Below are 27,295 nucleotides of genomic sequence, written 5' to 3'. Positions count from 1 at the left end.
TAGCTTTGCGTTTACATTTTACTAGATTTCAGAATCAGTAACAGGTTTATCTTGTTTTTTGTTTTTGCAAAGAGCATTTAGAAACACATGTAATCAATGTAGGGTTGGTACCTAGACTGTCTTAAGAACGATTACAAATCAGTAGAAAAATGGCAATACTGTTTATAGGCATTTCACATGAGGAAACCTGAAAGGTCAACAAATGATACTTAATCTTACGAGTCAGAAAAAGTAAGCCAGTGAGGTACCACTTTATGGTCATCACTTGGCAAAAAGTATGGCAGTATGGTTAATTGTTGCAGACGAAGAGAAACAGGAACTCTTACACCACTCGGCGGGAATGCAAAAACATGTAACTATTTTGTAGATCAACTTAGTTGATGAAGTTGGAGGTATATATTAAATATATCCTTTGACCTAACAGTTTTCTTTCTAGGAATATATTCTAGAAATAAGTATTGTGCTGAAGGATTATGTTTATTGCAGCTTCATAACAAAATTGAAAGCAAGTGAGACCATGTCTTTACAAAAAATAAGAAAAACAAAAAACCATTCCATTAGCTTGAGAATGGGCAAATAAATTGTGATATTGATAAAATGTAATACTATCCAAAAGTTCTCACGAGTGAATTAGAGCTGCATGAAACAACGTGACTGAACTGGAAAACAACAAACAAAATCTTGAGCTAAGAAAACAAGGTACAGACGAATAATGCTATGGGGTAAAGTTTAAAAACATGCAAAACAGTACTCCTTTTTTTTATAGATACCTATATTAGAATATGCATAGTAGTGATTAGCACCATTTTCCAAGATAGTGGTTGCCATAGAAGAAAGCTATCTAATATTTCATGTATTTAAGAAAATGTTGGTGCAAATGTAGGAAAATTGTAAGATGTGCTTTTAGCAAGGTTTGTGATGTTTCCATATGTTTAAGTGTTTCATAAGTAGAAAAAATTAAAGCATATAAAAAGATGTTTTAAGAGGAGGGTGGTAGTGATGATAGTGTTGATAGTAATGGTGATGCTGATGAACATACCGCTGCTGCTGCAATCCTCATATTAGCCTGGCCTGCTCTGCCAAGGGTTTCCTTTTCTTGACAGATGACTGCTTTTGTAGGGTGTAGCCTTTGTGTCCTTCCCCTTCCTTGCAGTTTTGCTCATCAACTTCAGGATTCTCATCTCCTGTAGTTTAATGATAATGGCAATCACTTACTGAGTACCAGACATTCTTTTAGTTATTTTCCCATATCTTGGATCACATTATCTCTGCAGAATAATTACAAAAGAAATCAATCAATCTTGAAAATATATTAAAACAAACTAAGGAAAATTAGTTGAACATTTTGTATTAAGCCAGGCATTCTTTAGTTTCTCAAAGTGTAAAGACAAAAATGTGAGAGTGGGAGAAGCTACTGTTCAAAGTATAAGAATGAGCTGGATACCGTGGCTCATGCCTGTAATCCCAGCACTTTAGGAGGCTGAGGGAGGTGGATTGCCAGAGCTCAGGAGTTTGAGACCAGCCTGGCCAACATGGCAAAACCCTGTCCCTACAAAAAATACCGAAATTAGCTGGGCGTGATGGCGCGGGCCTAAGCTACTCAGGAAGCTGAGATTGGAGGATCACTTGAGCCCAAGAGGTTTAGGCTGCAGTGAACCAAGTGCGCCACTGCCCTCCAACCTGGGCGACAGAGCAAGGCCCTGTCTCAGAAAATAAAAAAATTAAGAATGAATGTTAGATATGGTTAGATAGATATGGTATCTATAGATAGTTAGATACTATAGTTATCTATAGTTAGATCTATAGATAGTTAGATATGGTAGCCATTCAGTTATGAAGGTTTCCCTTCTTTTTCTACCTTCCTTATCTTTGTCTCCTTTAATGAAAGAATTTCTGTTTGGAGGGATAAACTTCAAGACCTTTATGAAGACCAAATGACATATAATTTTCCTGATAAATGCAGTAAAGTGTAACCAAAAATGTAAGTGACCATTTTGTTACTTCTTTATGAAGATGTAATTCACATACCACACCATTCATCCATTCAAGGTATACTATTCAGTGATTTTTAATATGTTTATAGAATTGTAAAGCTGTCACCAATTTTAGAACATTTTTGTTACCCTGAAAGAAACTCCATACCATTTAGCTGTTGTCCCCAGTCCCCCATCTCTCCCAAACCCTAGGCAACTGCTAATTTACTTTACCTCTATAGATTGGACTATTTTTACCATTTCATATAAATAGAATTACATAGTATGTGGTCTTTTGCACGTTTTCCATCCAGGCTATAACATGGATGAGCCTGGAAAACATGCTAACTAAAAGAAGCCAGTTGCAAAAGACCACTTACTGTCCTTCAGTCCTTTTTATGGCAGAATAATATTCTGTTGTATGAATTTAGCCATTTATCAGTTGATAGACGTTTGAGTTATTTCCACTTTTTGGCTATTATAAGTAATGCTGCTGTGAGCACTCCTGTACAAGGTTTTGTTTTGTTTTGTTTTGTTTTTGTGGATATGTTTTCATCTTGGATATTTACTGAGGAGTGGAATTTCTGGGTCATATAGGAATCCTATGTTCAACCTTTTGAGGATCTACCAGGCTATCTTCCGCAGTGGGTACATCTTTTTAAAATACATTCCTGCCAACAGTGTATGAGGGTCCAATTTCTCTACATCCTTGCTAATATTTGTTATCTGTCTTTTTGATTACAGCTGTCCTAGTGGGTGTGAAGTGGTGTCTCATTATGATTTTGATATGCATTTCCCAGATGACTAATTATGCTGAGCCTATTTTCATGTACTTACTGGCCATTTGGATGTTGTCTGGAGAAATATTTATTCTGCCTATTTTAAAATTTGTCTTTTTATTACTGAGTTGTAAGTGTTCCCAATGTTCCCAATGTATACTAGGTACCAGTATTGTATTATATTCATACCACAAATATTTTCTTCCATTCAGTGGGTTGTCTTTTTACTTTCATAATAATGTCCTTTAAACTGTTTTAAACTGTAAATGTCTCAGTCAATGCTAGGCTAAATTATAAAACTTAATATACATTATTTATATTCATTTCTGTAGAAACATTGACCATGAACATACCTGAACTTAGAAACCAACACTAACATTTGGGCTCTTTTCTACACACACTCACTGAAAGATCTCTATAAGAGCTGTAGAAAACAAGATAGATAGGAGGAAATTGTTTGTAGTCACTGCCCTCCCTTGTCTGGTGATTGTATCCTTTGTACCAGCCTCTTTAATGTTATATTGGTGTCTTAACAAAACTATAAGTGCCTCAACCCTTTAAAGTATGTTAATTCACCCTGTATTTATTGATTGTGTATTACAGTGGTAAAGAAAAGACAAGTTTATTCCTGCCCTCAGAATTTATAGTGTCGTGGTAAGGGCAACCAATAAACAAAACATTTTTAATATAAATTTTGTGTTTAGTTCTTTGAAGGAGGAAATCTTTAGTTAGAGGGAAATCATCTCTGCAAGGTGATGTTTAATAGAAGACCTCTTTGAACAAGTTGGGGGGGGTTGGGCCTGCAGCCACTGGGAATATGTGAAAGTGCTGAGGTGATAAATAGCTTTGGATGCAAAGAGCCAAACCTGGAAATGGTCGGCCTTTGAATGCCTTTTAACTGTGTTTCCTAATTTTTTTTTTTTTTTTTAAATGAGACAGTGTCTCACTTTGTTGCGGAGGCTGCTCTTGAACTCGGGCTCAGGTACTCTCCATGCCTCAGCCTCCCAAGTAGCTGGGACTACAGGTGCACACTACCATGCTGGGTTTATTTTTTTCTAGGGTTGGCAACAATTAAAATAATACATTATTTAAGGTTTAGATTTTCCTCCTATTTGTAATCATTTGTTGAAATGAGCACTTTTTCATCAGTAAGCTCTGTTAGATATCTTTCAGGGAACTAAGTACCATTTCATATTGTATTATAGGTTGGGGAGTTACATATTGGTTGTGAAGTAGATAGTAGGCTCCTTCACGTTGTTTTCCCATTTCAATTTTTAGCTTCCATAGCCCCAGCATACTGCGTTGGATGAAAGATCTTAAATATTTGTTGAATTGACATTCGTATTCACTAATACGACTTTAAATTTGTAAGATGTGCTAAAATAAGTACTGTATATTCTTGGCTGTTCTTACTAATTTGGTTTTAGAAAAATGGAGAAGTTAAAGAACATTTTTCATCTGCTTTAAAAATATATAGCAATATAAATCCTAAAAATGAGGAGATTCTGTTTTAAATTGACAATTCAGTGACTTTTATATTGTCTGATACTGTTACTCGTTTCTCTTTCAAAGTTAGAATTGGAAAAAGTAGACAATGCTTGCACCTTCTAAGTTCTTACATTGAAGAGGATTAATGTTGTCAAACTGACCATGATGACTCCCATGTAGTGCATGTCCGGGCTGGGCAACAGAGTGAGACCCTGTCACAAAAAATACAAGAAATTTCTTCTGTTTTCTTTATTCAAGAAATACTTAGTGACCTCCTTACTCTCTTAGTGAACAAGGATGATTGAGCACATAAAAAGACATATAGCTGTCTTCATGGAGCTTACGTATCAGCCAGGCAAGTGCACTCTGCTAAACTAGTAACTGCACAGTAATACAAAGGAGAAATGTAATTGGGAACCTATCCTAGTTTATGAAATTAGGGAAGGGTCCTTTGATTTAAGATTTGAAGTATATGTAGAATTTACTAGGAGCTGTACCAAGAATATAGACATAGGTTTTAGCTGTTGTAATCATTCGAATGTGGTCTTATGTAGAACAACATTATTTGACTTTTCAAATAGAACATTTCCGTTCATAAGTCCTTTCTGGAGGTAGACAGGATAATACACATTTAGATAAACTTTAATTTTTTAATTTGTTTTTGAGACAGGGTCTTACTCTCTCACCCAGGTGCAGTGGCATGATCTCGACTCACAGCAACCTCTGCCTCCTGGGCTTAAGTGATCCTCCCACTTCAGCCCCCTGAGTACTGGGACTCTAGGTGCATACCACCATGCCTGGCTAATAATTGTTTTTGCATTTTTTGTAGAGACCATGTTTGCCATATTGCCCAGGCTGATCTCAAACTCCTTGGCTCAAGTGATCCTCCTGTTTTGGCCTCCCAAAGTGCTGGGATTATAGGCATGAGCCATGGAGCCTGGGTTAGATAAACTTTTAGTGTTTTATGTCTGAAAATAAGTGTCTTAAGGTGTGTGTGTGTGTGTGTTATATGTTTGTTGTTGTTTTTGAGAGACAGGGTTTGGCTCTGTTGCCCAGGCTAGAGTGTGGTGGCAGATCAGGGCCCACTGCAGCCCCAACCTCCTAGGCTCAATCAATCCTCCTAAGTAGCTAGGACCACAGGTGCATGCCACCATGCCTGGCTGATTTTTTCTTTTTTTCTTTTTTTTTTGATAGAAACAGGGTTTTGCCATGTTGCTGAGGCTGGTCTTGAACTCCTGGGATCAGATGATTCTCCTGTCTTGGCCCCACAACGTGCTGGGGTTATAGGTGTCAGCATTGCTCCTCGCCTTTCTTATTTTTTGTTTGTAAAAATATATTAAGAGGATTATACAGAAAAAAAAAGGATTATAATGATGAATTATTTATTTAGTCACCTTGCTGTCATCTGAGCTTTGTGGTCATTTTGGTTCTCTTGCATAACTCGTGGCTGTTCTAAGGTGCCTATTCATCTGTTCTCCTTTTTATAGCTTTTTCTTACTCCTTTTTATCTGTAATAACTGATAATTTTTTTTAAACAAAATGATTTACCATGCTTATGTTGAATGCTTGGATTTTCCAGGTGTGTTTTTAAAAACATTTAGTAGGTAATATGTGCATAAAATGAAATTTAAAAGGCATAAAAGGCTGGGCATGGTGGCTGACACCTGTAATCCCAGCACTTTGGGAGGCTGAGGTGGGCAGATCACTTGAGATCAGGAGTTCATGACCAGCCTAGCCAATATGGTGAAACCCTGTCTCTACTAAAAATACCAAATTTAGCTGGGTGTGGTGGCGGGCACCTGTAATCCCAGCTACTTGGGAGGCTGAGGCAGGAGAATCACTTGAACCTGGGAGGTGGAGGTTGCAGTGAGCCGAGATTGTGCCACTGCATTCTAGCCTGGGAGACAAAGCTAGATCCCACCTAAAAAAAACAAAAAAAAATGACCAAAAGCCTGTAAAGAATGATATATGGGTCCTTTCCATTCCTATTCCCTCCTTAACCATTTCTCTACCCAGAATCAGTCTGTTAACAGTTTAATGGCATTGCTTTGTTTCAAAAAATGATTGTATTGTATTTCATTTTATGGATATGTCAAAATTTACGTAGTTGTTACTCTGTTGATGAACGTTTAGGATGTCTGTTTTTTTCTATTAAAATGTGTATGTCATTAGTAAATATACTAGTATTTTCTTAATAGTTTTAGGTGATGATTTAAGAGACCTTGATAGACGGGCTAGGCATTAGTGTATCACACCATTTTGTGAAAAGTTCATTACTTTAAGTTTTTCTATGTATCGGTGTGTATTCTCACTCTCATTCTGTTGCGTTGATCTGTCTACTCATGTAGCACTGTTATACTCTTTATTATGTTTTCATGGCTGATAGGACATGTACCCTCTCAGACATGCTTTTTTCCCTTCAGCAATTACTCTTCCCTGTTGCAGTTTTCTTGTGTATTCTTGTTTTGTTTTTCTATATAAACTCTAGAATCAACTTGTTATCTACAAGAACAAATTTTTTGGTATTTCTGGAATTATCACTTTAATTTGTTACGATATCTAAAAGAGAACGTATGTCTTTGTGATGGCAGATGTCAGGCTGAGAACTGTGCAATCTTATTTTAAATGTGTATTTAATTGTTTAAGTGATTTTCAAACTTCTTCAGATGTCACTTCTTGATGCTTTGTAAAAACTCTGTAAAGAGTATCATGAAATGCATATTTAAGTTAAAAATAATTGTCTAACTTTGTGCTAAATGTATCTTAACTTGATTCTTGTACAGGCTAATAGAAGGAAGTATTGAAGGATTAAGTCGCATTATGAAAAAAGACTTAAAACTGAAAACATCAATTAGTTTTTCTCTAAGTTGGGAAAATGGTTTGTATTGATTGATTTTAGTGATGGCACACTTTGGTCCAGTTAAAGGAACATCATTTTGCTTCAGAATATGGTTTAAAAATACCTTAGACATTTAATCTAGCAAATCATTTTTGTCAAGGACCGTATTTTTGCCAAACTATCAAAAAATTCACTTTTCTTAGTTGAATATCTTGAGGTATTATCTTGAACAGCATTTGTGATGGTTAATTTTCTTTGTCAACCTGACTGGGCAACAGGATGCCCAGACATTCAGCCAGCCATTTCTGGATATGTGTGTGGAGGTGTTTTCTGGATGAGATGAACATTTGAATCAGACAGAAAAGCAGATGCCCTGCCTAATGTAAGTAGGACTTACCCAGCCAGTTGAAGACATAAATAGAACGAAAAGGTTGATTTTTCCATGAATAAGAGAGAACTTCTGCTGACTGCCTTTGAGCCTGGACTTTTTTTTTTTTTTCTTTTGTCTTTTTTTCTCCTGCCTTTGGACTCAAACTGAAGTATTGGCTGCTCTTCCAGGTCTCCAGTTCGCTAGCCTTCAAACTGGAATTACACCATTGGTAGTCCTGGTTCTTAGGCCTTTGGACTTGGACTGGAACTACTCCATTGGCTCCCCTGGGTCTTCAGGCTCTCCTGCAGTCTGAACTGCAGATCTTGGGACTTGTCAGCCTCCAGATTCCCATGGCTGATTCCTTATAATCAGTCACTTTTTCTCTCTCTGTTCTATTGATTCTATTTCTTTGGAGATCCCCAAGTAAAAGTAATTTGAGCACTTCATCTAGATTTACTAACATTTTATTTATTTACTTATTTATTTATTTATTTTGAGATGGAGTCTCGCTCTGTTGCCCAGGCTGGAGTGCAGTGATGTGACCTTTGCTCACCGCAACCTCCGCCTCACTGGTTTAAGTGATTCTCCTGCCCCGGCTTCCCAAGTAGCTGGGATTACAGGCACCCACCACCACATCTGGTTGATTTTTTTCTATTTTTAGTAGAGATGGGGTTCATCATGTTGGCCAGGTTGGTCTTGAACTCCGGACCTCAAGTGATCTGCCTGTCTTGGCCTCCTAAGGTGCTGGGGTTACAGGCATGAGCCACCATGCCCGGCCATAGATTCTCTAGCATTTAATTGGTAAATCAATTAGTACGGGTTTATAATTTGATGCTTTAGATGGTGTTTTTAGTTTCTGTCATAAATATGCTGATGATTCGATGATCTTTTTCTGTAGCCCCAGTCTCAGCATCACTGAATGGCATTTCCTACACATCCCAAACTCATTGTGCACATAAACCCTTTTTTGTCATCTTCCCCTATTCCCATTCCTCTTCCCTATTGCTTTGCCTTTCCTATTTCAGTGAAGGGCATTACTAATCTTCTAGTTGCCTATGCTCAGAACTTCAAGATTGTTTCAACCTCTTTCTTCATAGTTTTCTTACCTTCAGCTTTTTAAATTATTTTTGGCAGTATCTCCTTTGCTTTTCCTTTTTCACCCCACTGCCTACGTCTCATATTTACTAATATTCTTGCTATAGCCTCCCAGCGGATCTCCTTGTATCTAATCTCATTCACCTACTAGCTGTCCTCCTTACTCATGTTAACATAGAATTACTATATGACCCAGTAATTTCACTCCTAGGTATATGTTTATGAGACTTGGAAACAGATATTCAAACAAATACTTTATGAGAATTTTCATAATAGGACTGTTCATAGTGACCAAACGATTGAAACCTGCATGTTCATTAGCAGATGAATGGATAAACAAATATGGTATATCCACATGCTGGAATATTATATTCAGCTATAAAAAGGAATGAAATACTGATACATTCTACAGTGTCGAGCAACCTCAGAAACGTGCAAAGCAAAAGAAGTCAAACACAAAAAGTCACATATTGTGTAATTTCATAATATATGGAATATCTAGAATAGGTAAGTCCATAATCCTCCTGGGGGCTAGAGTGAAGAGAGGAATGGCGAATAACTACTTAGTGGGTGTGGGCTTGTCTTTGGAGGTGCTGAAAATATTTTGGAACTAGATGGAGGTAATGGTTGCACAATCTTACAAATGCAGTAAAAAACCCTGAATTGTATGCTTTAATGTGGTTAAATTTATGGTATGTGAGATTCACTTCAGTTTTATAAATGATGTAAGTATCTTGTACTTTAATGTGTCTGTGTGCTTTTATGTACTTTTTCTTTTTTCTGGTTCTCCTCTATCCCCTAGTTTCCAGACTCTCATGACAACTCCTCTCTTCAGGTTTTTATAGTTTCTCCTGGGAAGAATTAATTGTTCACCCACCCATCATCCCTAGTTCTGTTTTTTGAGATGGGTTCTTTAAAACATTTTTTGAATTAAACTTTAAAACTTTAAATTTATAATTTATAAACATAATTTATAATTTAAATTTATAATTTCAGTTAACATCTTAAATTTGAATTGAGGTTGGGCGTTGGGCATGGTGACTCACACCTGTAATCCCAGGTGGCTCACACCTGTGATCTGCCCGCCTCGTGATCTGCCCCCGAGGTGGGCAGATCACAAGGTCAGGAGCTTGAGACCAGCCTGGCCAACATGGTGAAGACCCTGTCTCTACTAAAGATACAAAAAATTAGCCAGGTGTGGTGGTGCATGTAATCCCAGCTACTGAGGAGGCTGAGGAAGGAGAATCACTTAAGCCCAGGAGGTGGAGGTTGCAGTGAGCCAAGATCGTGCCATTGCGCTCCGGCCTGGGTGACAGGGCAAGATTCTGTCTCAAAAAATAATAATAATAATTTTTTAAAAAATTGATACCAACTTATCTTCAATAGGATACAAAAACTCTGTTCCTCTCTAGCCCTGTCCTCCTTTTATGTTATCACAAATTACATCTTTATATTTTGTATACCATTTGATAAACTTAAATTTTATGCATTTGATTTTTAAATCACATAGGAAACAAAAAGAGAAGTGACAGACTGAAAATACAACAATATTGGCTTTTATATTTACTTAGGGAGTTACCTTTACTGATGTTCATTATTTCTTATGGCTTCTAGTTACTATCTAGTATCCTTTAATTTCATCCTGAAGGACTCTCTTTAGGATTTCTTGTAGGTCAGGTTTAATAGTAGCAAACTCTGTCAGCTTTTATTTAGCTTGAAGTGCCTTAATTTCTCCTTTAGTTTTGAAGGATTGTTTTGCTAAGTATAAAATCTTGGTTGACAGTTTTTTTTTTTTTCTGTTAGGATGTTAAATACATTGTCTCACTGCTTTCTGGTCTCATGGTTTCTGATGAGAAATTGGCTTTTAATCTTGCTGCTTTCAAGATTCTCGTTGTCTTTGTTTTTGACAGTTTGATTATAATGTGTCTTAGTGTGAGTTTCTTTGAGTTTATGTTGGTTGAAGTTTGTTAAGCTTTTTGGATTTGTAGATTCATGTCTTTCTTCAAGTTTTGGAGTTTTTAGCGGTTAGTTAATCATGTATCATTTCTTCATCCTTTTCTCTTGCTTTTCTTTTTGTAACTTCATAATGCATTTGTTAATTGGCAGATCCGTTAGACTATGTTAGTTTCTCTTCATTCTTTTTCTTTCTGCTCCCCAGACTCAATAATTTTAATTGTCTTCAAATTCACTAATTTTCCCTACTCTTGACATTTTCCATGGTGTCATGTACTTTTAACTGTTGTTATTATAGCATTTATCTATAATAGTGTGTTGAGTTTATTACTGGAGGACTGAACTTATTTCTTTATTCCCTCAGAACCTAGCATACAATAGACACAATAATTGTGTGTTGAATGAGTTACTGAATGAATGTTGAAAAGTGTGTAGAATCTGAGGGTTTTAGAATTGGAAGGGGTATTAGAGAATATTTGGTTGTTTCTTTTAGAACTAGTGTATGATTTAGGAACTTCTGATATCTTGAGCCAAATAATGAACCCTGAGTTATAATTTTCTTGGTTGAGAAAGACCTGAAAAATTTCTAGCCTTTTTAGTCTATTACATTGTTCTACCCTGTTCATATTTAACCCTTTTTAGAGCTGTGGTCCTTAAAGTGTGGTCAACAGACCACTGTGAATCACCAAGACCCTTTTAGGGGGTTATATGGGTCCAAAAGGTCAAAATGATTTTCCTGATACTACTTACGCTTGTTTGTCCTTATACTTGCTATATTGACACACATCTTGATGATACCAAAAGCAAAGGTGGGTGAAAACCAGTAGCACCTAATCATTAATTAAGGCAAACTGTACTAGTAATCATTGCACAGTTTTCCATTAAACAACGTAAGTCTGACCTTTGTGAGTCCATGTATACATGAATTTTCTTCCTGAGGCAGCAAGACACCAACTCCCTAAGTTTTTGGGGGGGTCAAAAATTATATGCAGGTTTTTGATTGTGTGATGGATTGGTGCCTGTAACACCTGTGTTATTTAAAAGTCAACTGTATTTTTAATGCCACACACTCACAGTTTAAAAAAAAAATCAGTTGTATCTAATGTGCACATTAAAAGCAGTTAAAAAAAAAATTAATTCTGGTGTGGTAGTTCACACCTGTAATCCCAACACTTTTGGAAGCTGAGGTGGGTGGATTGCTTGAGCCCAGGAGTTTGAGATCAACCTGGGCAACATGGTGAAACCCCGTCTCTACAAAAAAAAAAATACAAAAATTAGCTGGGTTTGGTAGTGTGTGCTGTAGTTTCAGCTATTCCCTAATGACTAATGATGGTGAGCATAGTTTCATGTACTTACTGATTTTCTGTGTATCTTTTTTGGATAAATGTCTGTTCAAGCAGTTTGCCTGTTTTGAATTGAGTTGTTTTTTGTTGTTGAATTGTAGGAGTTTTGTGTGTGTGTGTGTGTGTGTGTGTGTGTGTATACTGGCTATTAATCTCTTAGAAGTTCAATGATTTACAAGCCATATATGACACGCATCTTGATGATACAAAAGCAAAGGTGAGTGAAAACCAGTAGCACCTAATCATTAATTAAGGCAAACTATAGTAGTAATCATTGCACAGTTTTCCATTGAACAACATACTCTGAGGTTGGAGGATCCCCGACTCAGGAGGTTGGGGCTGTGGTGAGCCGTGGCTGTGCCACTGCACTCCAGCCTGGGTGACAGCGAGACCCTGTTTTGTTTTTTTAAATATATATATGTATACACACATATATATGTATGTATATATAACATATATAAATGTATATATAACAAAATTTACAATTTCAACCTTTTTTATTGTACAGTTCTGTGGCATTAAGTACATTCAGTTGTTGTTAGCACTCATTATCTCCAGAACTTTTTTCCATTTCCCCAAACTGAAACTTTGTATCCATTAAACATTAACTCCCCATTTTCTTCTCCCCCAGCAACCCTTTTATTTTCTGTCCCTGTGCACATCAAAAGCACAAGCAGATACCACTTCATATCCATTAGAATGGCTGTTACCAAAAAGCAGAAAATAACAAATGTTAGTGAGGATGTCAAAACAAGTAAGAACCCTGGCACACTGCTGGCCGGAATATAAAATGGTGCAGCTGCTATAGAAAACTGTATGACAGCTTCTAAAAAATTTAAATATACAATTACCATGATTCAGCAATTCCACCTGAGTATAAACTCCTAAAGAATAAAGGAGGGACTCAAACAGATATGTGCACACCCATAATTCCAGTGTTCCACAGCAGCATTATTCACAACAGCCAAAAGGTGAAAGCAACCCAAGTGTCCAACGACAGATAAATGAATAAACATAATGTACAGTGGAATCATTCAGCCTTAAAAAGAAAGGGTATTCTGACACATGCTACAACATGGATGTACCTCAAAAACATTATGCTAAGTGAATTAAACCAGTCACAAAAGAATAAATTGTATGATTCCACGTACATGAGACACCTGGAGTAGTCAAATTCATAGGTCTGACCTTTGTGGGTCCATGTATACATTAATTTTCTTCTTGAGGCAGCAAGACCACCAACTCCCTAAGTTTTGGGGGGGAGTCAAAAATTATATGCAGGTTTTTGATTGTGTGATGGGTTGGTGCCTATAACACCTGTGCTATTCAAAAGTCAACTATTTTTAACACCACACACTCACAGTTAAAAAAAAAGTCAGTTTTACCTAATGTGCACATTAAAAGCAGTAAAAATGGCCAATTTTGTTAAATCTTGATCCTTGAGTACATTTTTGTGCGTGTGCATTTTTTCATTGTGGTAAAAATAATACATGGCAGGGTCTGGTGGCTCACGCCTGTAATCCCAGCACTTTGGGAGGCCGAGGTGGGTGGATCACCTGAGGTCAGGAGTTTGAGACCAGCCTAGCCAACATGGCAGAACCCCATCTCTACTAAAAATACAAAAATTAGCTGGCAGCGGTGGCACACGCCTCTAATCACAGCTACTCAGGAGGTTGAGGAGGAGAACAGCTTGAACCTGGGAGGCAGAGGTTGCAGTGAGCCGAGTTCATGCCACTGCACTCCAGCCTGCACAATTCAGCTCTTGCTGAACACACTTATTCGCTGTAAAAGTTGTTTTTTTTTTTTTTGATAAATTCCTTGGGGTTTGCTTTGTAGATAATCATGTCATCTGCAAATAGGGACAGTTTTATTTCTTTTGTAATTTTTTGTCTTTTATTTCCTTTTATTGCCCTGTTGTACTTGCTATAATATCCAGCATCATGTGTAATAAGACTGATGAGAATAAACAGTTATTGCCTTGTTCCTGATCAACATTCAGTCTTTATCCATTGTGATGGAATGTTAGCTGTAAGGTTTTTTTCTTTTCTCTTCTTTTTTTTAGGTGCTTTTTATCGAATTGAGGAAATTCTCTATTCTTGATTTCTGAGGGATTTTATCATGAATGGTTGTTTAATTTTGTCAGAAGCCTCTTCTGCATTAATTGGTTTTACCATGCAATTTTTCTTTTTAGCCTGTTAATATGGTGCATCACATTGATGTTCTAATCTTGAACTAGCTTTGCATTCCTGGAATAAATTACACTTATCTGTGTTGTATAATTCTTTTTGTATGTTGCTGAATTTTATTTACTAATATTTTGTTAAGAATGTTTACATCTGGCTGGGCACGGTGGCTCATGCCTGTAATCCCAGCACTTTGGGAGGCTGAGATGGGTGGATCACCTGAGGTTGGGAGTTCGAGACCAGCCTGACCAACATGGAGAAGCCCCGTCTCTACTAAAAATACAGAATTAGCCAGGTGTAGTGGTGCATGCCTGTAGTCCTAGCTACTTGGGAGGCTGAGTCAGGAGAATTGCTTGAACCTGGGAGGCTGAGGCAGTGGTGAGGCCAGATCACGTCATTGTGCTCCAGCTTGGGTAACAAGAGCGAAACTCTGTTATTAAAAAATAAAAAAGGAATGGGTACATCTGTATTAACGAAGACTGTTGGTTTGTAGTTTTCCTTTTTTTGGGTTCTGTGTCTGGTTTTGATATCAGAGTGTCATAGCACTAACTTCATAAAATGAATTGAGATGTGTTCCCTCTTCTATTTTCTAGAAGAGATTGTGTAGAATTTTAAAGATTCTTTAAACATTTGGTAAAATTCTCTGGTGGAAACCATCTGGATCTGGAGATTTTTTTAGGGGGGAATTTTAAGATTGAGAACTCAATTTCCTTAATTGTTATAGGGCTATTCAAATCTGTTTCATACTGAGTGAGTTGTGGTAGCTTGTATTATTTGAGGAAGTGGTCCATTTTATCTAAGTTGTCAAAGTTATATGCCTAGAGTTGTTCATAGTATTTCCTTTTTATCCTTTGGATGCCTGTAAAGTCTGTAGTGATATCCTGTTTTATTCCTGATATTGATAATTCGTGTCTTCCCTCTTACTTCTTTGTCGTTCTGGCTGGAAACTTTTCAGTTGTATTGATCTTTTCAAATAACCAGTGCTTTGCTTCATTTATTTAATTTTTTTCTGCATTTTTATGTTTTTATTTTCATTGATCTCTGCTCTAGCCTTTATTATTTCACTCCTTTTACTTGCTTGGGTTAATTTTGTTCTTTTTCTAGGTTCTTGAAGTGGGAACTTATTACAGATTATTGATTTGAGACTATTTGTACCTTTAGTGTTCAGAATTTCTCTCAGCACTGCTTCAGCTGTGCCCCACAGATTTTTGATATGTTGTATTTTCAACATATTTTATTTATTTATTTATTTTTTGAGACGGAGTCTCGCTCTGTTGCCCAGGCTGGAGTGCAGTGGCCGAATCTCAGCTCACTGCAAGCTCCGCCTCCCGGGTTTATGCCATTCTCCTGCCTCAGCCTCCCGAGTAGCTGGGACTACAGGCACCCGCCACCTCGCCCGGCTAGGTTTTTGTATTTTTTAGTAGAGACAGGGTTTCACCGTGTTAGCCAGGATGGTCTCGATCTCCTGACCTCGTGATCCGCCCGTCTCGGCTTCCCAAAGTGCTGGGAGTACAGGCTTGAGCCACCACGCCCGGCCTCAACATATTTTATATGCTAGTTAATAAAGGATTTTTATGATGGCTGCTTGCTTTATTTATTTTTTTATTTCTAGACAGGGTCTTGCTCTGTTGTCCAGGCTGGAGTGTGGTGGTGTGATTGTAGCTCACTGTAACCTCCAACCTCTGGGCTCAGGCAAGCCTCCTGAGTAGCTGGGACTACAGGTATGAGCCACCATGCCTAATTTTTTAATTTTTATTTTTGTAGAGATGGGAGTCTCATTGTGTTGCCCAGCCTTGGCAGCTGCTTTAAAGTCTTTGTAAGATCATGTAAACCTCTCTACTTTGTGTTGGGATCTGTTGCTGTTTTTCCCCATTCTGTTTCATATCTTCCTGGTTCTTGATATGGGGTGATTTTTTTTTTTTTAATGGATACAATGGATTTAGGGATGTTATGAGACTCTAGGTTGTTGTTGTTGGTTTTTGTTTTTGTTTTTTTTTTTTTTTGATATGGGCTCTCACTCTGTCACCCAGGCTGAAGTGCGGTGGCACCTCACTTCATGACCTCCCAGGCTCAGCAATCCTCCCACCTTCTGAATCTTCCCACCTCAGCCTCCTGAATACCTGGTATTACAGGCATGCGTCACCATGCCTGGCTGATTTTTCTGTGTTTTTTGTGAAGGCGAGGTTTCACCATGTTGCCCCGGCCTGGCCTTGAAGTCCTGAACTCAAGCAGTCCACCCACCCCGGCCTCCTATAATGTTGAGATTACAGTCATGTGCCACTGTGCTTAGCCAAGATGATAGATCTTATTTAATCTTAATTTAACTAGGTTTCTCTGACACTGCCTCATCAGGAGAAGGAGGTACTGTGGTACTGTTGTGTGCGAGTAGAAGTTCTGGCTTTCCAGTAGGTCTCCGCTGACACCGTGGGGAGGGGAGAAGGAGTATATGTTCCCATTACTGCCGTACCATGATGAAAGTCTTGTTGTTCCCCTAGGCCTCCTGTGATACAGCCCAGTGGGGAGTGTTTCCTTATTGCTGAGTGGGGTTGGAAGTCCAGGTTCCCTACTCTGCCTTCTCTGACACTACTCTGGTGGGAATGTTGGGCTCCACATTACAGTACTGTGAGGGTGGAAGTCTAGGCTTACCGTTTTCTTTGCTAGTATGGGTGTGGCAGAAGTTTTTTTCTATAGTGTTTGGCTGGAGCAGAACTGTTTTTGTGCTGTTATTATAGGCATGAGGCACCATGCCTGGCCTGTTTTCTTTTTTTAAGTATCATTTTCAGCTCATGGATTTTTATATGTTTGTATTTCAAACTATTATTATTTTTGATGCTCTTTTGTCAGTGGCAGCCTCTTGGAAGTTTGCTTGTGTCCTTTGGATACAATTGCAGTTTTTAAAATCACTTTTATCCTTTCTAGCATGACAAGATGTCCTTGGTACATTTTGTGCATTTCCTGCTTTTATTTGCCAGAGGACGTGAGACTTGACCTGCTTTTATTTAGTTATTTTATTTTTTATATTTTTTGATACCAAGTCTCGCTCTGTTGTCCACACTGGAGTGCAGTGGTGTGATCTTGGCTCACTGTAACTTCCACCTCTTGGGTTCAAGTGATTCTTGTGCCTCAGCCTCCTGACTAGCTGGGATTACAGGCGTGCACCACAATGCCTGGCTAATTTTTGTATTTTTAGTAGAGATGGGGTTTCACCATGTTGGCCAGGCTGGTCTCGAACTCCTGTCCTCTGGTGATCCACCCACCTCAGCCTCCCAAAATGCTGGGATTACAGGTGTGAGCTTCCATGTCCGGCTTTGATCTGCTTTTATTAATGAAATGTTTTTTAGGGACACAGTATGGGGCTTGAGAGTGCTGATTGATTTCATTGTAATTTACATTTAATTACAGTTTCCCTTTTAACAATATGGGTTTGAACTGCCCAGGTCTACTTCTATGTGAATTTTTTTCAGTAAAAGTTACATGAGTGTGTTTGCCTTCCCTTCCACCTCCTCCAACGCCTTCTGCCTCCTATGCTCCTGAGACAGCAAGACCAACCGCTCCTCTTCCCTCTCTTCCTCGTTAGCCTATTCAACATTAAAATGACGAAGAGAAAACCTTTTTGAAGAAAACACCTCCACTTAATAATAAATGTTTTTTTCTTTCTGTGATTTTCTTAACATTTTCTTTTCTCTAGTTTACTTTATTGTCAGAATACAGTATATAGTTTAACATACAAAATATGTGTCATTTATGTTATCAGTAAAGCTTCTGCTCAGTGATAGTCTATTCGTAGTTAAGTTTTTTGGGAGTCAGAAGTTATACATGGGTTTTTTACTGCCCAGGGGGTTGACCCTCTTTACCCCCTATTGTTGAAGGGTAGCTGTACTTTAATAATTGTTTTGTGTCTGGAATTGGTGGGTTCTTGGTCTCACTGACTTCAAAAATGAAGCCACGGACCCTCACGGTGAGTGTTACAGTTTTTAAAGACGGTGTATCTGCAGTTTGTTCCTTCAGACGTTCAGATATGTCTGGAGCTTCTTCCTTCTGGTGGGTTCATGGTCTCGCTGTCAGAAGTGAAGCTGCAGACCTTCGCGGTGAGTGTTACAGCTCATAAAGGCAGCGTGGACCCAAAGAGTGAGCAGCAGCAAGATTTATTGCAAAGAGCGAAAGAACAAAGCTTCCACAGTATGGAAGGGGACCTGAGCAGGTTGCCACTGCTGGCTTGGGCAGCCTGCTTTTATTCCCTTATCTGGTCCCACCCACATCCTGCTGATTGGTCAATTATTACAGAGAGCTGATTGGTCTATTTTACAGAGAGCTGAGTGGTCCATTTTGACAGCATGCTGATTGGTGCATTTACAATCCTTGAGCTAGACACAGAGTGCTAGATGGAAAAGTTCTCCAGGTCCCCACTAGGTTAGCTAGACAGAGTTAGCTAGATACAGAGTACCAATTGGTGTATTTACAAACCTTGAGCTAGATGCAGAGTCCTGATTGGTGTATTTACAAACCCTGAGCTAGACACAGTGCTGATTGGTGCGTTTACAATCCTTGAGCTAGACACAGAGTGCTAGAGGGAAAAGTTCTTGAAGTCCCCACTAGGTTAGCTAGACACAGAGTTAGCTAGGTGCAGAGTACCAATTGGTGTATTTACGAACCTTGAGCTAGATACAGAGAACTGATTGGTGTATTTACAAACCTTGAGCTAGACACAAGAGTGCTGATTGGTGTATTTATGATTCTCTAGCTAGACATAAAAGTTCTCCAAGTTCCCATCCAACTCAGGAACCCAGCTGGCTTCACCTAGTGGATCCTGCACTGGGGCTGCAGGCGGAGCTGCCAACGAGGCCCGAGCCGCACCTGCACTCCTCAGCCCTTGAGCTGTTGGTGGGACTGGACGCCATGGAACAGGGGGCAGCGCCTGTTGGGGAGGCTCGGGCTGCGCCGGAGCGCACTGCAGGGTGGGAGCTCAGACATGGCAGGCTGCAGGTCCGGAGCCCTGCCCCGTGGGAAAGCAGCTAAGGCCCTGCGAGAATTTGAGTGCAGCACTAGCGGGGCAGCACTGCTGGGGGACCTGGCGCAACCTCCGCAGCTGCTGGCCCGGGTGCTAAGCCCCTCACTGCCCTGGGCTGGCGGTGCCAGCCGGCCAGGCAGGGCCCACCGAGAGCCTGCGACCGTGGGAACTCGCACTGGCCCGCCAGCGCCAGCGTGCAGCCCCAGTTCCTGCCAGCGCCTCTCCCTCCACACCTCCCTGTAAGCAGAGGGAGGCAGCTCCGGCCTCAGCCAGCCCAGAGAGGGGCTCCCACAGTGCTGTGGCAGGCTGAAGGCTCCTCAAGTGCTGCCAGAGTGGACGCTGAGGCCTAGGAGGCGCTGAGAGTGAGGGCTGCTAGCACGTTGTCACCTCTCATGGTTGGTAAAATGAGAATAACTTACCTTGTAGGGTTGTTTTGAAGATTAAATGAGATACATAATAAACTTTTAGAACAATGCTCAGGTCATAAAAATTGTAGTCGGTATTATTTCTTTCAATTTATTTGTAAAAAAGCAAAAAAGTTTTAGTCTCAATTTCATTCTAGAAGTGTAATGTGAATAAATGGGCATTCCACTTCACAGTGTATTTTATAGTGGTCTAATGGTCCAGGATGAAGTTTATTCATCTCAGGATTTTTATAATTCATTTGTTGCATATACTGAAACCAAGGTTTTAAAAATTATTTTGTTTACGAAAGTTTCTCAGCAATTTGAATTTCCTTTGGCCTTTTAGAATGGAAAAGATGTTCCTTTGCTTGGACCTAGATATTCTTTTGTTCTCCTTAACCAAGCATTGAAACAGGAGAAGCCATGAATAAATGCACCTACACAACGAAGATGGTTGGTGGAGTACCAAGCCAGCCCTATGCTGAAGCCTTTTTCAGCATGTAGGCTCAGAGTAATCATTTAACGTATAATTTACATGTTTCTCTTTTATAACTTAGTTCTTTGTTTGTAACTCCACCTCTTCCCCCCGATTCTTCTTGGTCTTTCCCAAAGATATTGTTTACTGTGTTTGTGTGTAACTTAATACTATGTCTTTGATATTTTTCCATATCAGTACATCAACCTCTATTTCATTTTTGAACAGCTGCAGAATATTGTGTGGATTGTATGAATGTGCCATGGTTTATTCAGTTCTTTCTTGATGCTGTCGTGAATATCCTTAATGATTTCTTTGTGCATTTATGAGAAATATATCCATAGGATAAATTCTTACAAGTAAAATTTGTAAGGTCAAGAAGCTATGTGCAATTACGTTTTCTGAGTTCTGATAGATATTACCAAGTTGTTTTTCTGAGAGGTTGTACTAATTTATGATTTAACCACCAGTGTCTGAAGGTATCTAAATTTGGTCATCTCACCCATACTTTTGTCAGTTTTAGTTCGTGTCAGACTTTAGTTTTGGTCACTCTAGTAGGTTGAAAATGGTAGTTGGTTTTAATTATTTAACATTTCTGTTTTTGTACTTCCTGTGCACATGTCTTGACTGTTTTTCTATAAGTTATTGCTTCGTGAGAACTGTAGAGTGAAGGAAGGAAAATGAAAATAGTTGAACTCAATACGTTAAAAAAGTACAAATAAGAGTGCTAAGGAAGTTTGTCTTTCATAATCTGAATTAAAAATTGTTGCGGTTTCTGACAGCAGTGTAATTTTACATGTGTTCCTGTCTCCTGTGCTGGCTGAGGTTAATGATCAGAAACTAAGTTACTGGGACAAGTAATTAAAGCCACAGGTCTAGGCCAAAATGTATTCAGTAAACGTTGATCAAATTAGGAGCTAGCTGTTGGGTTTGATTTTGGTAGATTTGACAGTCATTGTTCTCAGTGGAACTTAGTTTAGTTGGGAAGCACTACATGAAATAAAAATAATTATAGTTAGGGTAGATGTGCCATAGAAATAGTGTGGAGTGCTATGAAAGCATCTCACGGCTGCCTAACCTGTGTGGTCTTGTTGGTCAGGGAAAACTGGAGGAACCCATTTAACTGAGGTCTAAAGTATGGTAGGAGTTGGGGAAGTTGGAGGATAGTGTTGGATGTGAAGAGTAGTGTAGATGGTGGAGACCTCTTTGTTTAAGGCCTTTGGTGCATATTAAGGATTTTAAAATGTTGTCTGGAGAACAGTAGAAAATCTTCAAAGGCTTGTAAGCAAGAATTGACAGGATCAGTCCCTACTGTGTAATTTGAAATGTGAACCTGAACTCTTCCAAGGAATAGGCTGCCAAATCTGAGACCTCCTGGCAGTAGTACAGGAGTACATCACCTCTACCCACTTTTCACCCACCTCTGCTGTGGAGAAGCAGCCAGCTGTGTCTGACTGAACTCTTTGTCCTGTCTGGGACAGATAGAATCCATTGAAGAATCATCTATTGATTATATGCTTTCTGTGACAAAGATGTTGACTGACTTAAAGCAGTTTTTGGCTTACAACCACCTATCCATCCATAGGAACATGTCTTCCCCACAATGCCACAGGCAGAAGGAAAAGTCTTGAAGTTGTTTTGGAAACAGGTTCAGAGAAACACTCTCAGGATACAAGTCTGCACAGCACAGACCTTTCTTTTTTTGCCTCAGAAAATGCTGATTTCCACAAACGTGTGTTTTTAATTTGTTTGTTGCACTACATTTTTAAAATGAATGTTTAGGTATAAAATTATCTCAGGGTTAAGGAACTGAATTAGATCCATCTCCATGCTTTTCTGGACTAAAAGAAACAGGGTTTAGTTGGGAGAGAGTCTAGTAAGTTGGAGATAGCCCTGCTGTGGGGAGAGTGATTACTGTAGTAGGACTTAAAAGAGCATGAGGATACCAAGGAATTCGGAGAAAAGGGTTCTATAAGATGGAAGATAAGTTTAGGACCTTTTAAAAGCCATACATAATAGGAAATGCTACATAATTAACTCCTTGGTTTCAGGAGAGGTATGTGGAGATTATTAATGAAAAAATTTATTATTTAAAAAAATTTTTATAAATGGAGCTGGTATAGGTGATAATTGAGAAAACCCGAAGATTATCCAGAAAGTTAGGAACAAGTTATTTTTGATTAATTTTTCTAGTATTTTTGAGACTATGCAGAAAACCTTTCTTCAATTCACATTTGAATTTCACTCAACTTCAAGATACTTAATGTAGTGTTTCTACATTAAACCCTTATGTGGAATTCTTTTTTTTCACCTGAAATTGAGCAGTGTTTCTGGTTCATTCTGAAAGACAGTTACTGTAAAGAACTATTTAACTCTAAAAGGTGTAGTAAATATTTTTTTGTTAATTGCTTCCTTTTAGAATGGAGGTACAACAAAAGAGAAATTCCAATTGGAGATTTTGTCAAACAGGAATTTACTGTAAGTTAATAAAAACACTTTTCTTCTGTGTAAGTACCACTTCCCTAAAAAGCTTAGAAATTTTTAGGGGTGATTAGATGTGGGAAAGGAGGTACTACATAGAAAAATGAAAGGCAAAATTCCTGTTATCACAACTCTAGTTTTGAATTCTTTCTTCTTTCCTTGCCTATTGCAGTATTCTTAGTGTTCAGTGTTACCTACTTCTAGTTTTCCTAATGTACCTCAGGATCTCCTCCTGTTCGCCCCTGCTCCCAAATTAAAACTTCAATACTTCTCTTTTTGTTTACAAAATGAAGCTGAAACACTTGTTAGCTTGGTATTTAGTTTAAGTCTTCCTTTCTTTCCAGCTTTACACTTCATTATTCCCTCATATATAATGTACAGTGCATTCATTAGGTCATGAGCGGAGCTTCTTTCTGCCAAGGATATTCTTTTCACTAATGCTTCATCACACATTTACACATAAGACTTAAGTAGGCTTTTATCAACTTGACTGTTGAGTCGTCTTTTATTCGTAGTAGCTAATGCAGTGTCTGTGAATGGTAGATACCAAGTAATTATTTGTTGACTGTATGAGTGGCATGAGACCTTAATCATTTATAATTATCCTTTAGTTAAGTGCATTTATAGTTCCACCCAACTCAAACTTAGAGAAGATAATTAAATTATACTTAAAATTTGAGGATTTAATATGTATATACTATATAAGCAGGATATATAGAACCTTTTTCTAGTCTATAGTCATTCATTTTACCAGGGAAATAAAGGAGGATGTCCAGTAATTGTTAATAAATCTTTAATAGATTTTTTTTTCAAAATGACTTTTCTCCTGATTTCCTTGTACAAGACCTGCAGTAATGCTCATTCCTCCCATTGATATGTATGTGTGTGTATATGTACATGTACATATTTTTTTGTGTATGTATATGTGCATGTGTGCATGCGTGTGTGTTTGTGTTTCCTTATTCAATTTCCTGCTGCTGCTTTCCATATAGAAGGTTTCCCTCGGAACGATGGTTCTTATGTTTATAGATAACAGGATTTTGGCTGTTTATTGTATTTATCAGCATTGCCATCTACTGTAGTTTTAAATTCAATCTTCATAAACCATGGATGATTAATTAGATTATGATATCGTGCAGCATATAAAAATGAGTATACATAAGGTATCTACAATGTGAGAAAATAGGTAACACCACTTCTACCACTTTCTACCATTATGAACAACTAAAACTATGAACTGATTATGAATTAGTGGAACTAGAGATGATGTTTTAATCCTTTCACTAAGTCTGCTTCATATTGTTTAATAGTGCATACTCTGATTTCTTTTTGAAGCTTGGTAATTGATCTTTTAGTTGAATTGTTTGTGGTATGTTTTATAACTGTCCCCTGGTTATGTGATGAACTGAACTTTTATTACCATGCCCCTTCTGGGGGATGTGCTCAACTTTTTAGGTGATTGTATTAGTCTCCTCACACATTGCTATATACAACTATGTGAGACTGGGTAATTGATGAAGAAAAGAAATTTAATTGACTCACAGTTCTGCATGACTGGGGAGGCCTCAGGAAACTTACTGTCATGGCACCCACTCTGCCCGTTACTCAGTTCCAAAGTGACTTCTACATTTTCAGGTATCTTTACAGCAGTACTCCACTACCTGGTACCAGTTTACTGTATTAGTCTGTTCTCATGCTGCTATGAAGAAATACCTGAGACAGGCCCCTCCCCTGACATGTGGAGATTACAATTTGACATGAGATTTGGGTGGGGACACAGCCAAACCATATCGTTCCACCCCTGGCCCCTCCCAAGTCTCATGTCCTTCTCACATTTCAAAACCAATCATGCTTTCCCACCAGTCCCCCAAAGTCTTAACTCATTCCAGGATTAACTCAAAAGTCCAAGTCTAAAGTCTCACCTGAGATAAGGCAAGTCCCTTCCACATATGAGCCTGTAAAATAAAAGACAAATTAGTTACTTCCAAGATACAATGGGGGTATCATAGGTATTGGGTAAATGCTCCTGTTCCAAAAGGGAGAAATTGTCCAAAACAAGGGGTATATAGGCCCCACGCAACTCCGAAACCCAGCAGGGCAGCCATTAAACCTTAAAGCTCCAAAATCACCTTTAACTCCCTGTCTCACATCCAGGGCACGGTGATGCAAGGGGTGGGCTCCCACTGCCTTGGGCAGCTCCTGCACGGGCTGATGTTGACTGCCTGTGGCTTTTCCAGGCACGAATGCAAGCTGTCGGTGGATCTACTATTCTGGGATCTGGAGGACAGTAGCCCTCTTCTTGAACTCTGCTAGGCAGTGCCCTCTGGGGACCCCATGTGGGAACTCTAATCCCATATTTCCCCTACGCACTGCCCTAGTAGAGGTTCTCCATGAGGGCTCCACCCCTGCAACAGACTTGCCTGGACATCCAGGTGTTTCCATATATCCTCTGAAATCTAGGTGGAGGTTCCCAAACCTCAGTTATTGCCTTTTGTGCATCCACAGGCCCAACACCACCTTGGAACCTACCAAGGCTTGGGGCTTGCACCCTCTGAAATAATGGCCCAAGCTATACCCTGGCCCCTTTTAGCTACGGCTAGAGCTCGCGCAGCTGGGATGCAGGACACCAAATCCTGAGATTGCCCAAAGCGACAAGTCCCTGGGCCTGGCTCAGGAAGCCATTTTTTCCTCCTTGGCCTGTGGGCCTGTGATTGGAGAGGCTGCCATGAAGGTCTCTGACATGCCCTGGAGACTTCCCCATCGTCTTGGGGATAAACATTTGACCCCTTGTTGCTTGCAAATTTCTGCAGCCCGCCTGAATTTCTCTTCAGAAAATGGATTTTCTTTTCCATTGCATCCTCAGGCTGCCAATTTTCCCAACTTGTATGTTCCACTTGCCTTTTAAACATAAGTTCCAATTCCAAACCATATCTTTGTGAATGCCTAAAACTGAATGCTTTTAAGAGCATCCAAATCACTTGAATGCTTTGCTGCCTAGAAATTTCTTCCACCAGATACCCTAAATCATCTATTTCAACTTCAAAGTTCCATAGATCTCTAGGACAGGGGCAAAATGTCACCCGTCTTGTTGCTAAAGCGTAGTTAGAGTCACCTTTATTTCAGTTTCCAACAGGTTCCTCATCTCCATCTGAGACCACTTCAGCCTGGACTTCATTGTCTACTTCACTATCAGCATTATGGTCAAAGCCATTCAGCAAGTCTGTAGGAAGTTCCAAACTTTCCCACATCTTCCTGTTGTCTTCAGAGGCCTCCAGACTGTTCTAACCTCTGTCTGTTACCCAGTTCCAAAGTGACTTCCACATTTTCAGGTATCTTTACAGCAGTACCCCACTACCTGGTACCAGTTTACTGTATTAGTCTGTTCTCATGCTGCTATGAAGAAATACCTGAGACTGGGTAATTTATAAAGGAAATAGATTTAATTGACTCACAGTTCTTCAGGGCTGGGGAGGCCTCAGGAAACTTACAATCATGGCGGAAGAGGAAGCAAACACGTCCTTCTTGACATGGCGGTGGCAGGAAGTACACAGTGAAGTGGGGGAAAGCCCTTTATAAAACCATCAGATCTCATGAGAACTCACTAACATGAGAAAAACATAGAGGTAGCTGCCCCCATTATTCAATTATCTCCTACCTGGTTCCTCCTATGACACATGGGATTATTTGAACCATAATTCAGGATGAGATTTGGATGGGGACACAGCCAAACCATATCACAAATATATATATTATTTATGATTGTTTCTGTGTTGCTGTGATATATTCATGGGGAGAAAAAATAAAGGAAAAAAAAGAACTAACATTTTAGTGATGTGACCTGTCATCTGCCAATTTGTATGAAACTTGCAAACTCCTGATTGAACAGGAAAGGTTAATTTTAGTCTGTACTTAGAGTGGTACCTGGTACATGGAAAACATTAAAATAATAAATGCTATTTAAATTGAATGGAAGGTTTGGAAAACAGGTGTTTTTGGAAGGAACCCCATGAGCAACGGAAATATAGGAATTAACTAGGTCAGACCTGTCATTTAGTCTTATATTCTTTGTTGCCAACAGTGGCATTTCTTTGAGGAATTATGAAATGGTTTGTTTTCCCTTTCTGTTAGCTTTCTGTTTTTCTTTTAATAACAATTTATGGCTCTGTTATTTTTAAAAATATCAAAATTCATTTGAAATTTTTTTTTGTAATTTTCTTACATTGCTTGTTGTGATTACCACCATTAATTATTTGTTGTATGTATAGGGACACATAATTTTAAATGGAAGTAAATTTCATTCACTGAAAATTTAGGGAAGGGCATAAGTTGTGATGATTGCTGGGTATTTTTCATATTTTTGCTTGGTTCTACAAGGATAAAAGCAAAAATAGTATCTTGGTATTTGGACCCTATGCTCAATCATCTAATATAGAATTTGTCCTTTGGAAAACAATGGTAAATATATTTTTAAATCTTGTAAATTTTTATTTTAGTGTATATTGTAAAAACAATTCTGGATTCTTTGAGAAATTAACCCATGAATTTAAAAAACATTCTAGGGCCAGGCACAGTGGCTTACACCAGTAATCCCAGCACTTTGGGAGGCCTAAATAGGAGGGTCACTTGAGCCCAGGAGTTCAAGACCAGCCTAGGCAACGAAGTAAGACCTTATCTCTACAAAAAGTTAAAAAAAAATTAGCCAGGCATGGTGGCATGCCCCTGTGGTTCCAGCTACTTGGTAAGCTGAGACAGGAGGATTGCTTGAGCCCAGGAGGTCGAGGCTGCAGTGAGCCTTTAGTCTGGGAGACAGCGAGACCTTGTCTCAAAAAAAAAAAAACAAAACACTGGCCGGGCGCGGTGGCTCACGCCTGTAATCCCAGCACTTTGGGAGACCTAGGTGGGCG

The 27,295-nt window shown here is 38.9% G+C and overlaps 1 protein-coding gene across 7 annotated transcripts in view; it reads left to right on the top strand.

The window, feature by feature from the left end:
* RPRD1A (regulation of nuclear pre-mRNA domain containing 1A) overlaps positions 1-27,295 on the top strand; it is a 73,706-nt gene that overhangs the window by 1,573 nt on the left and 44,838 nt on the right. For 3 of the 7 annotated variants that reach the window (XM_031658789.1, XM_031658788.1, XM_031658787.1), the window contains exon 2: positions 22,330-22,388. The exons of the other annotated variants lie outside the window; for them this stretch is intronic. In XM_031658789.1, coding sequence (XP_031514649.1) covers positions 22,331-22,388 — 58 coding nt within the window. In that variant the 5' untranslated portion in view covers position 22,330. The remainder of the gene's footprint in view (positions 1-22,329; positions 22,389-27,295) is intronic. 7 annotated transcript variants of the gene reach the window in all.

The sequence above is a fragment of the Papio anubis genome, chromosome 19 (assembly GCF_008728515.1).
Source record: "Papio anubis isolate 15944 chromosome 19, Panubis1.0, whole genome shotgun sequence".
Taxonomy (NCBI): Eukaryota; Metazoa; Chordata; class Mammalia; order Primates; family Cercopithecidae; genus Papio; species Papio anubis.
This window is presented reverse-complemented; position numbering and strand designations above follow the sequence as displayed.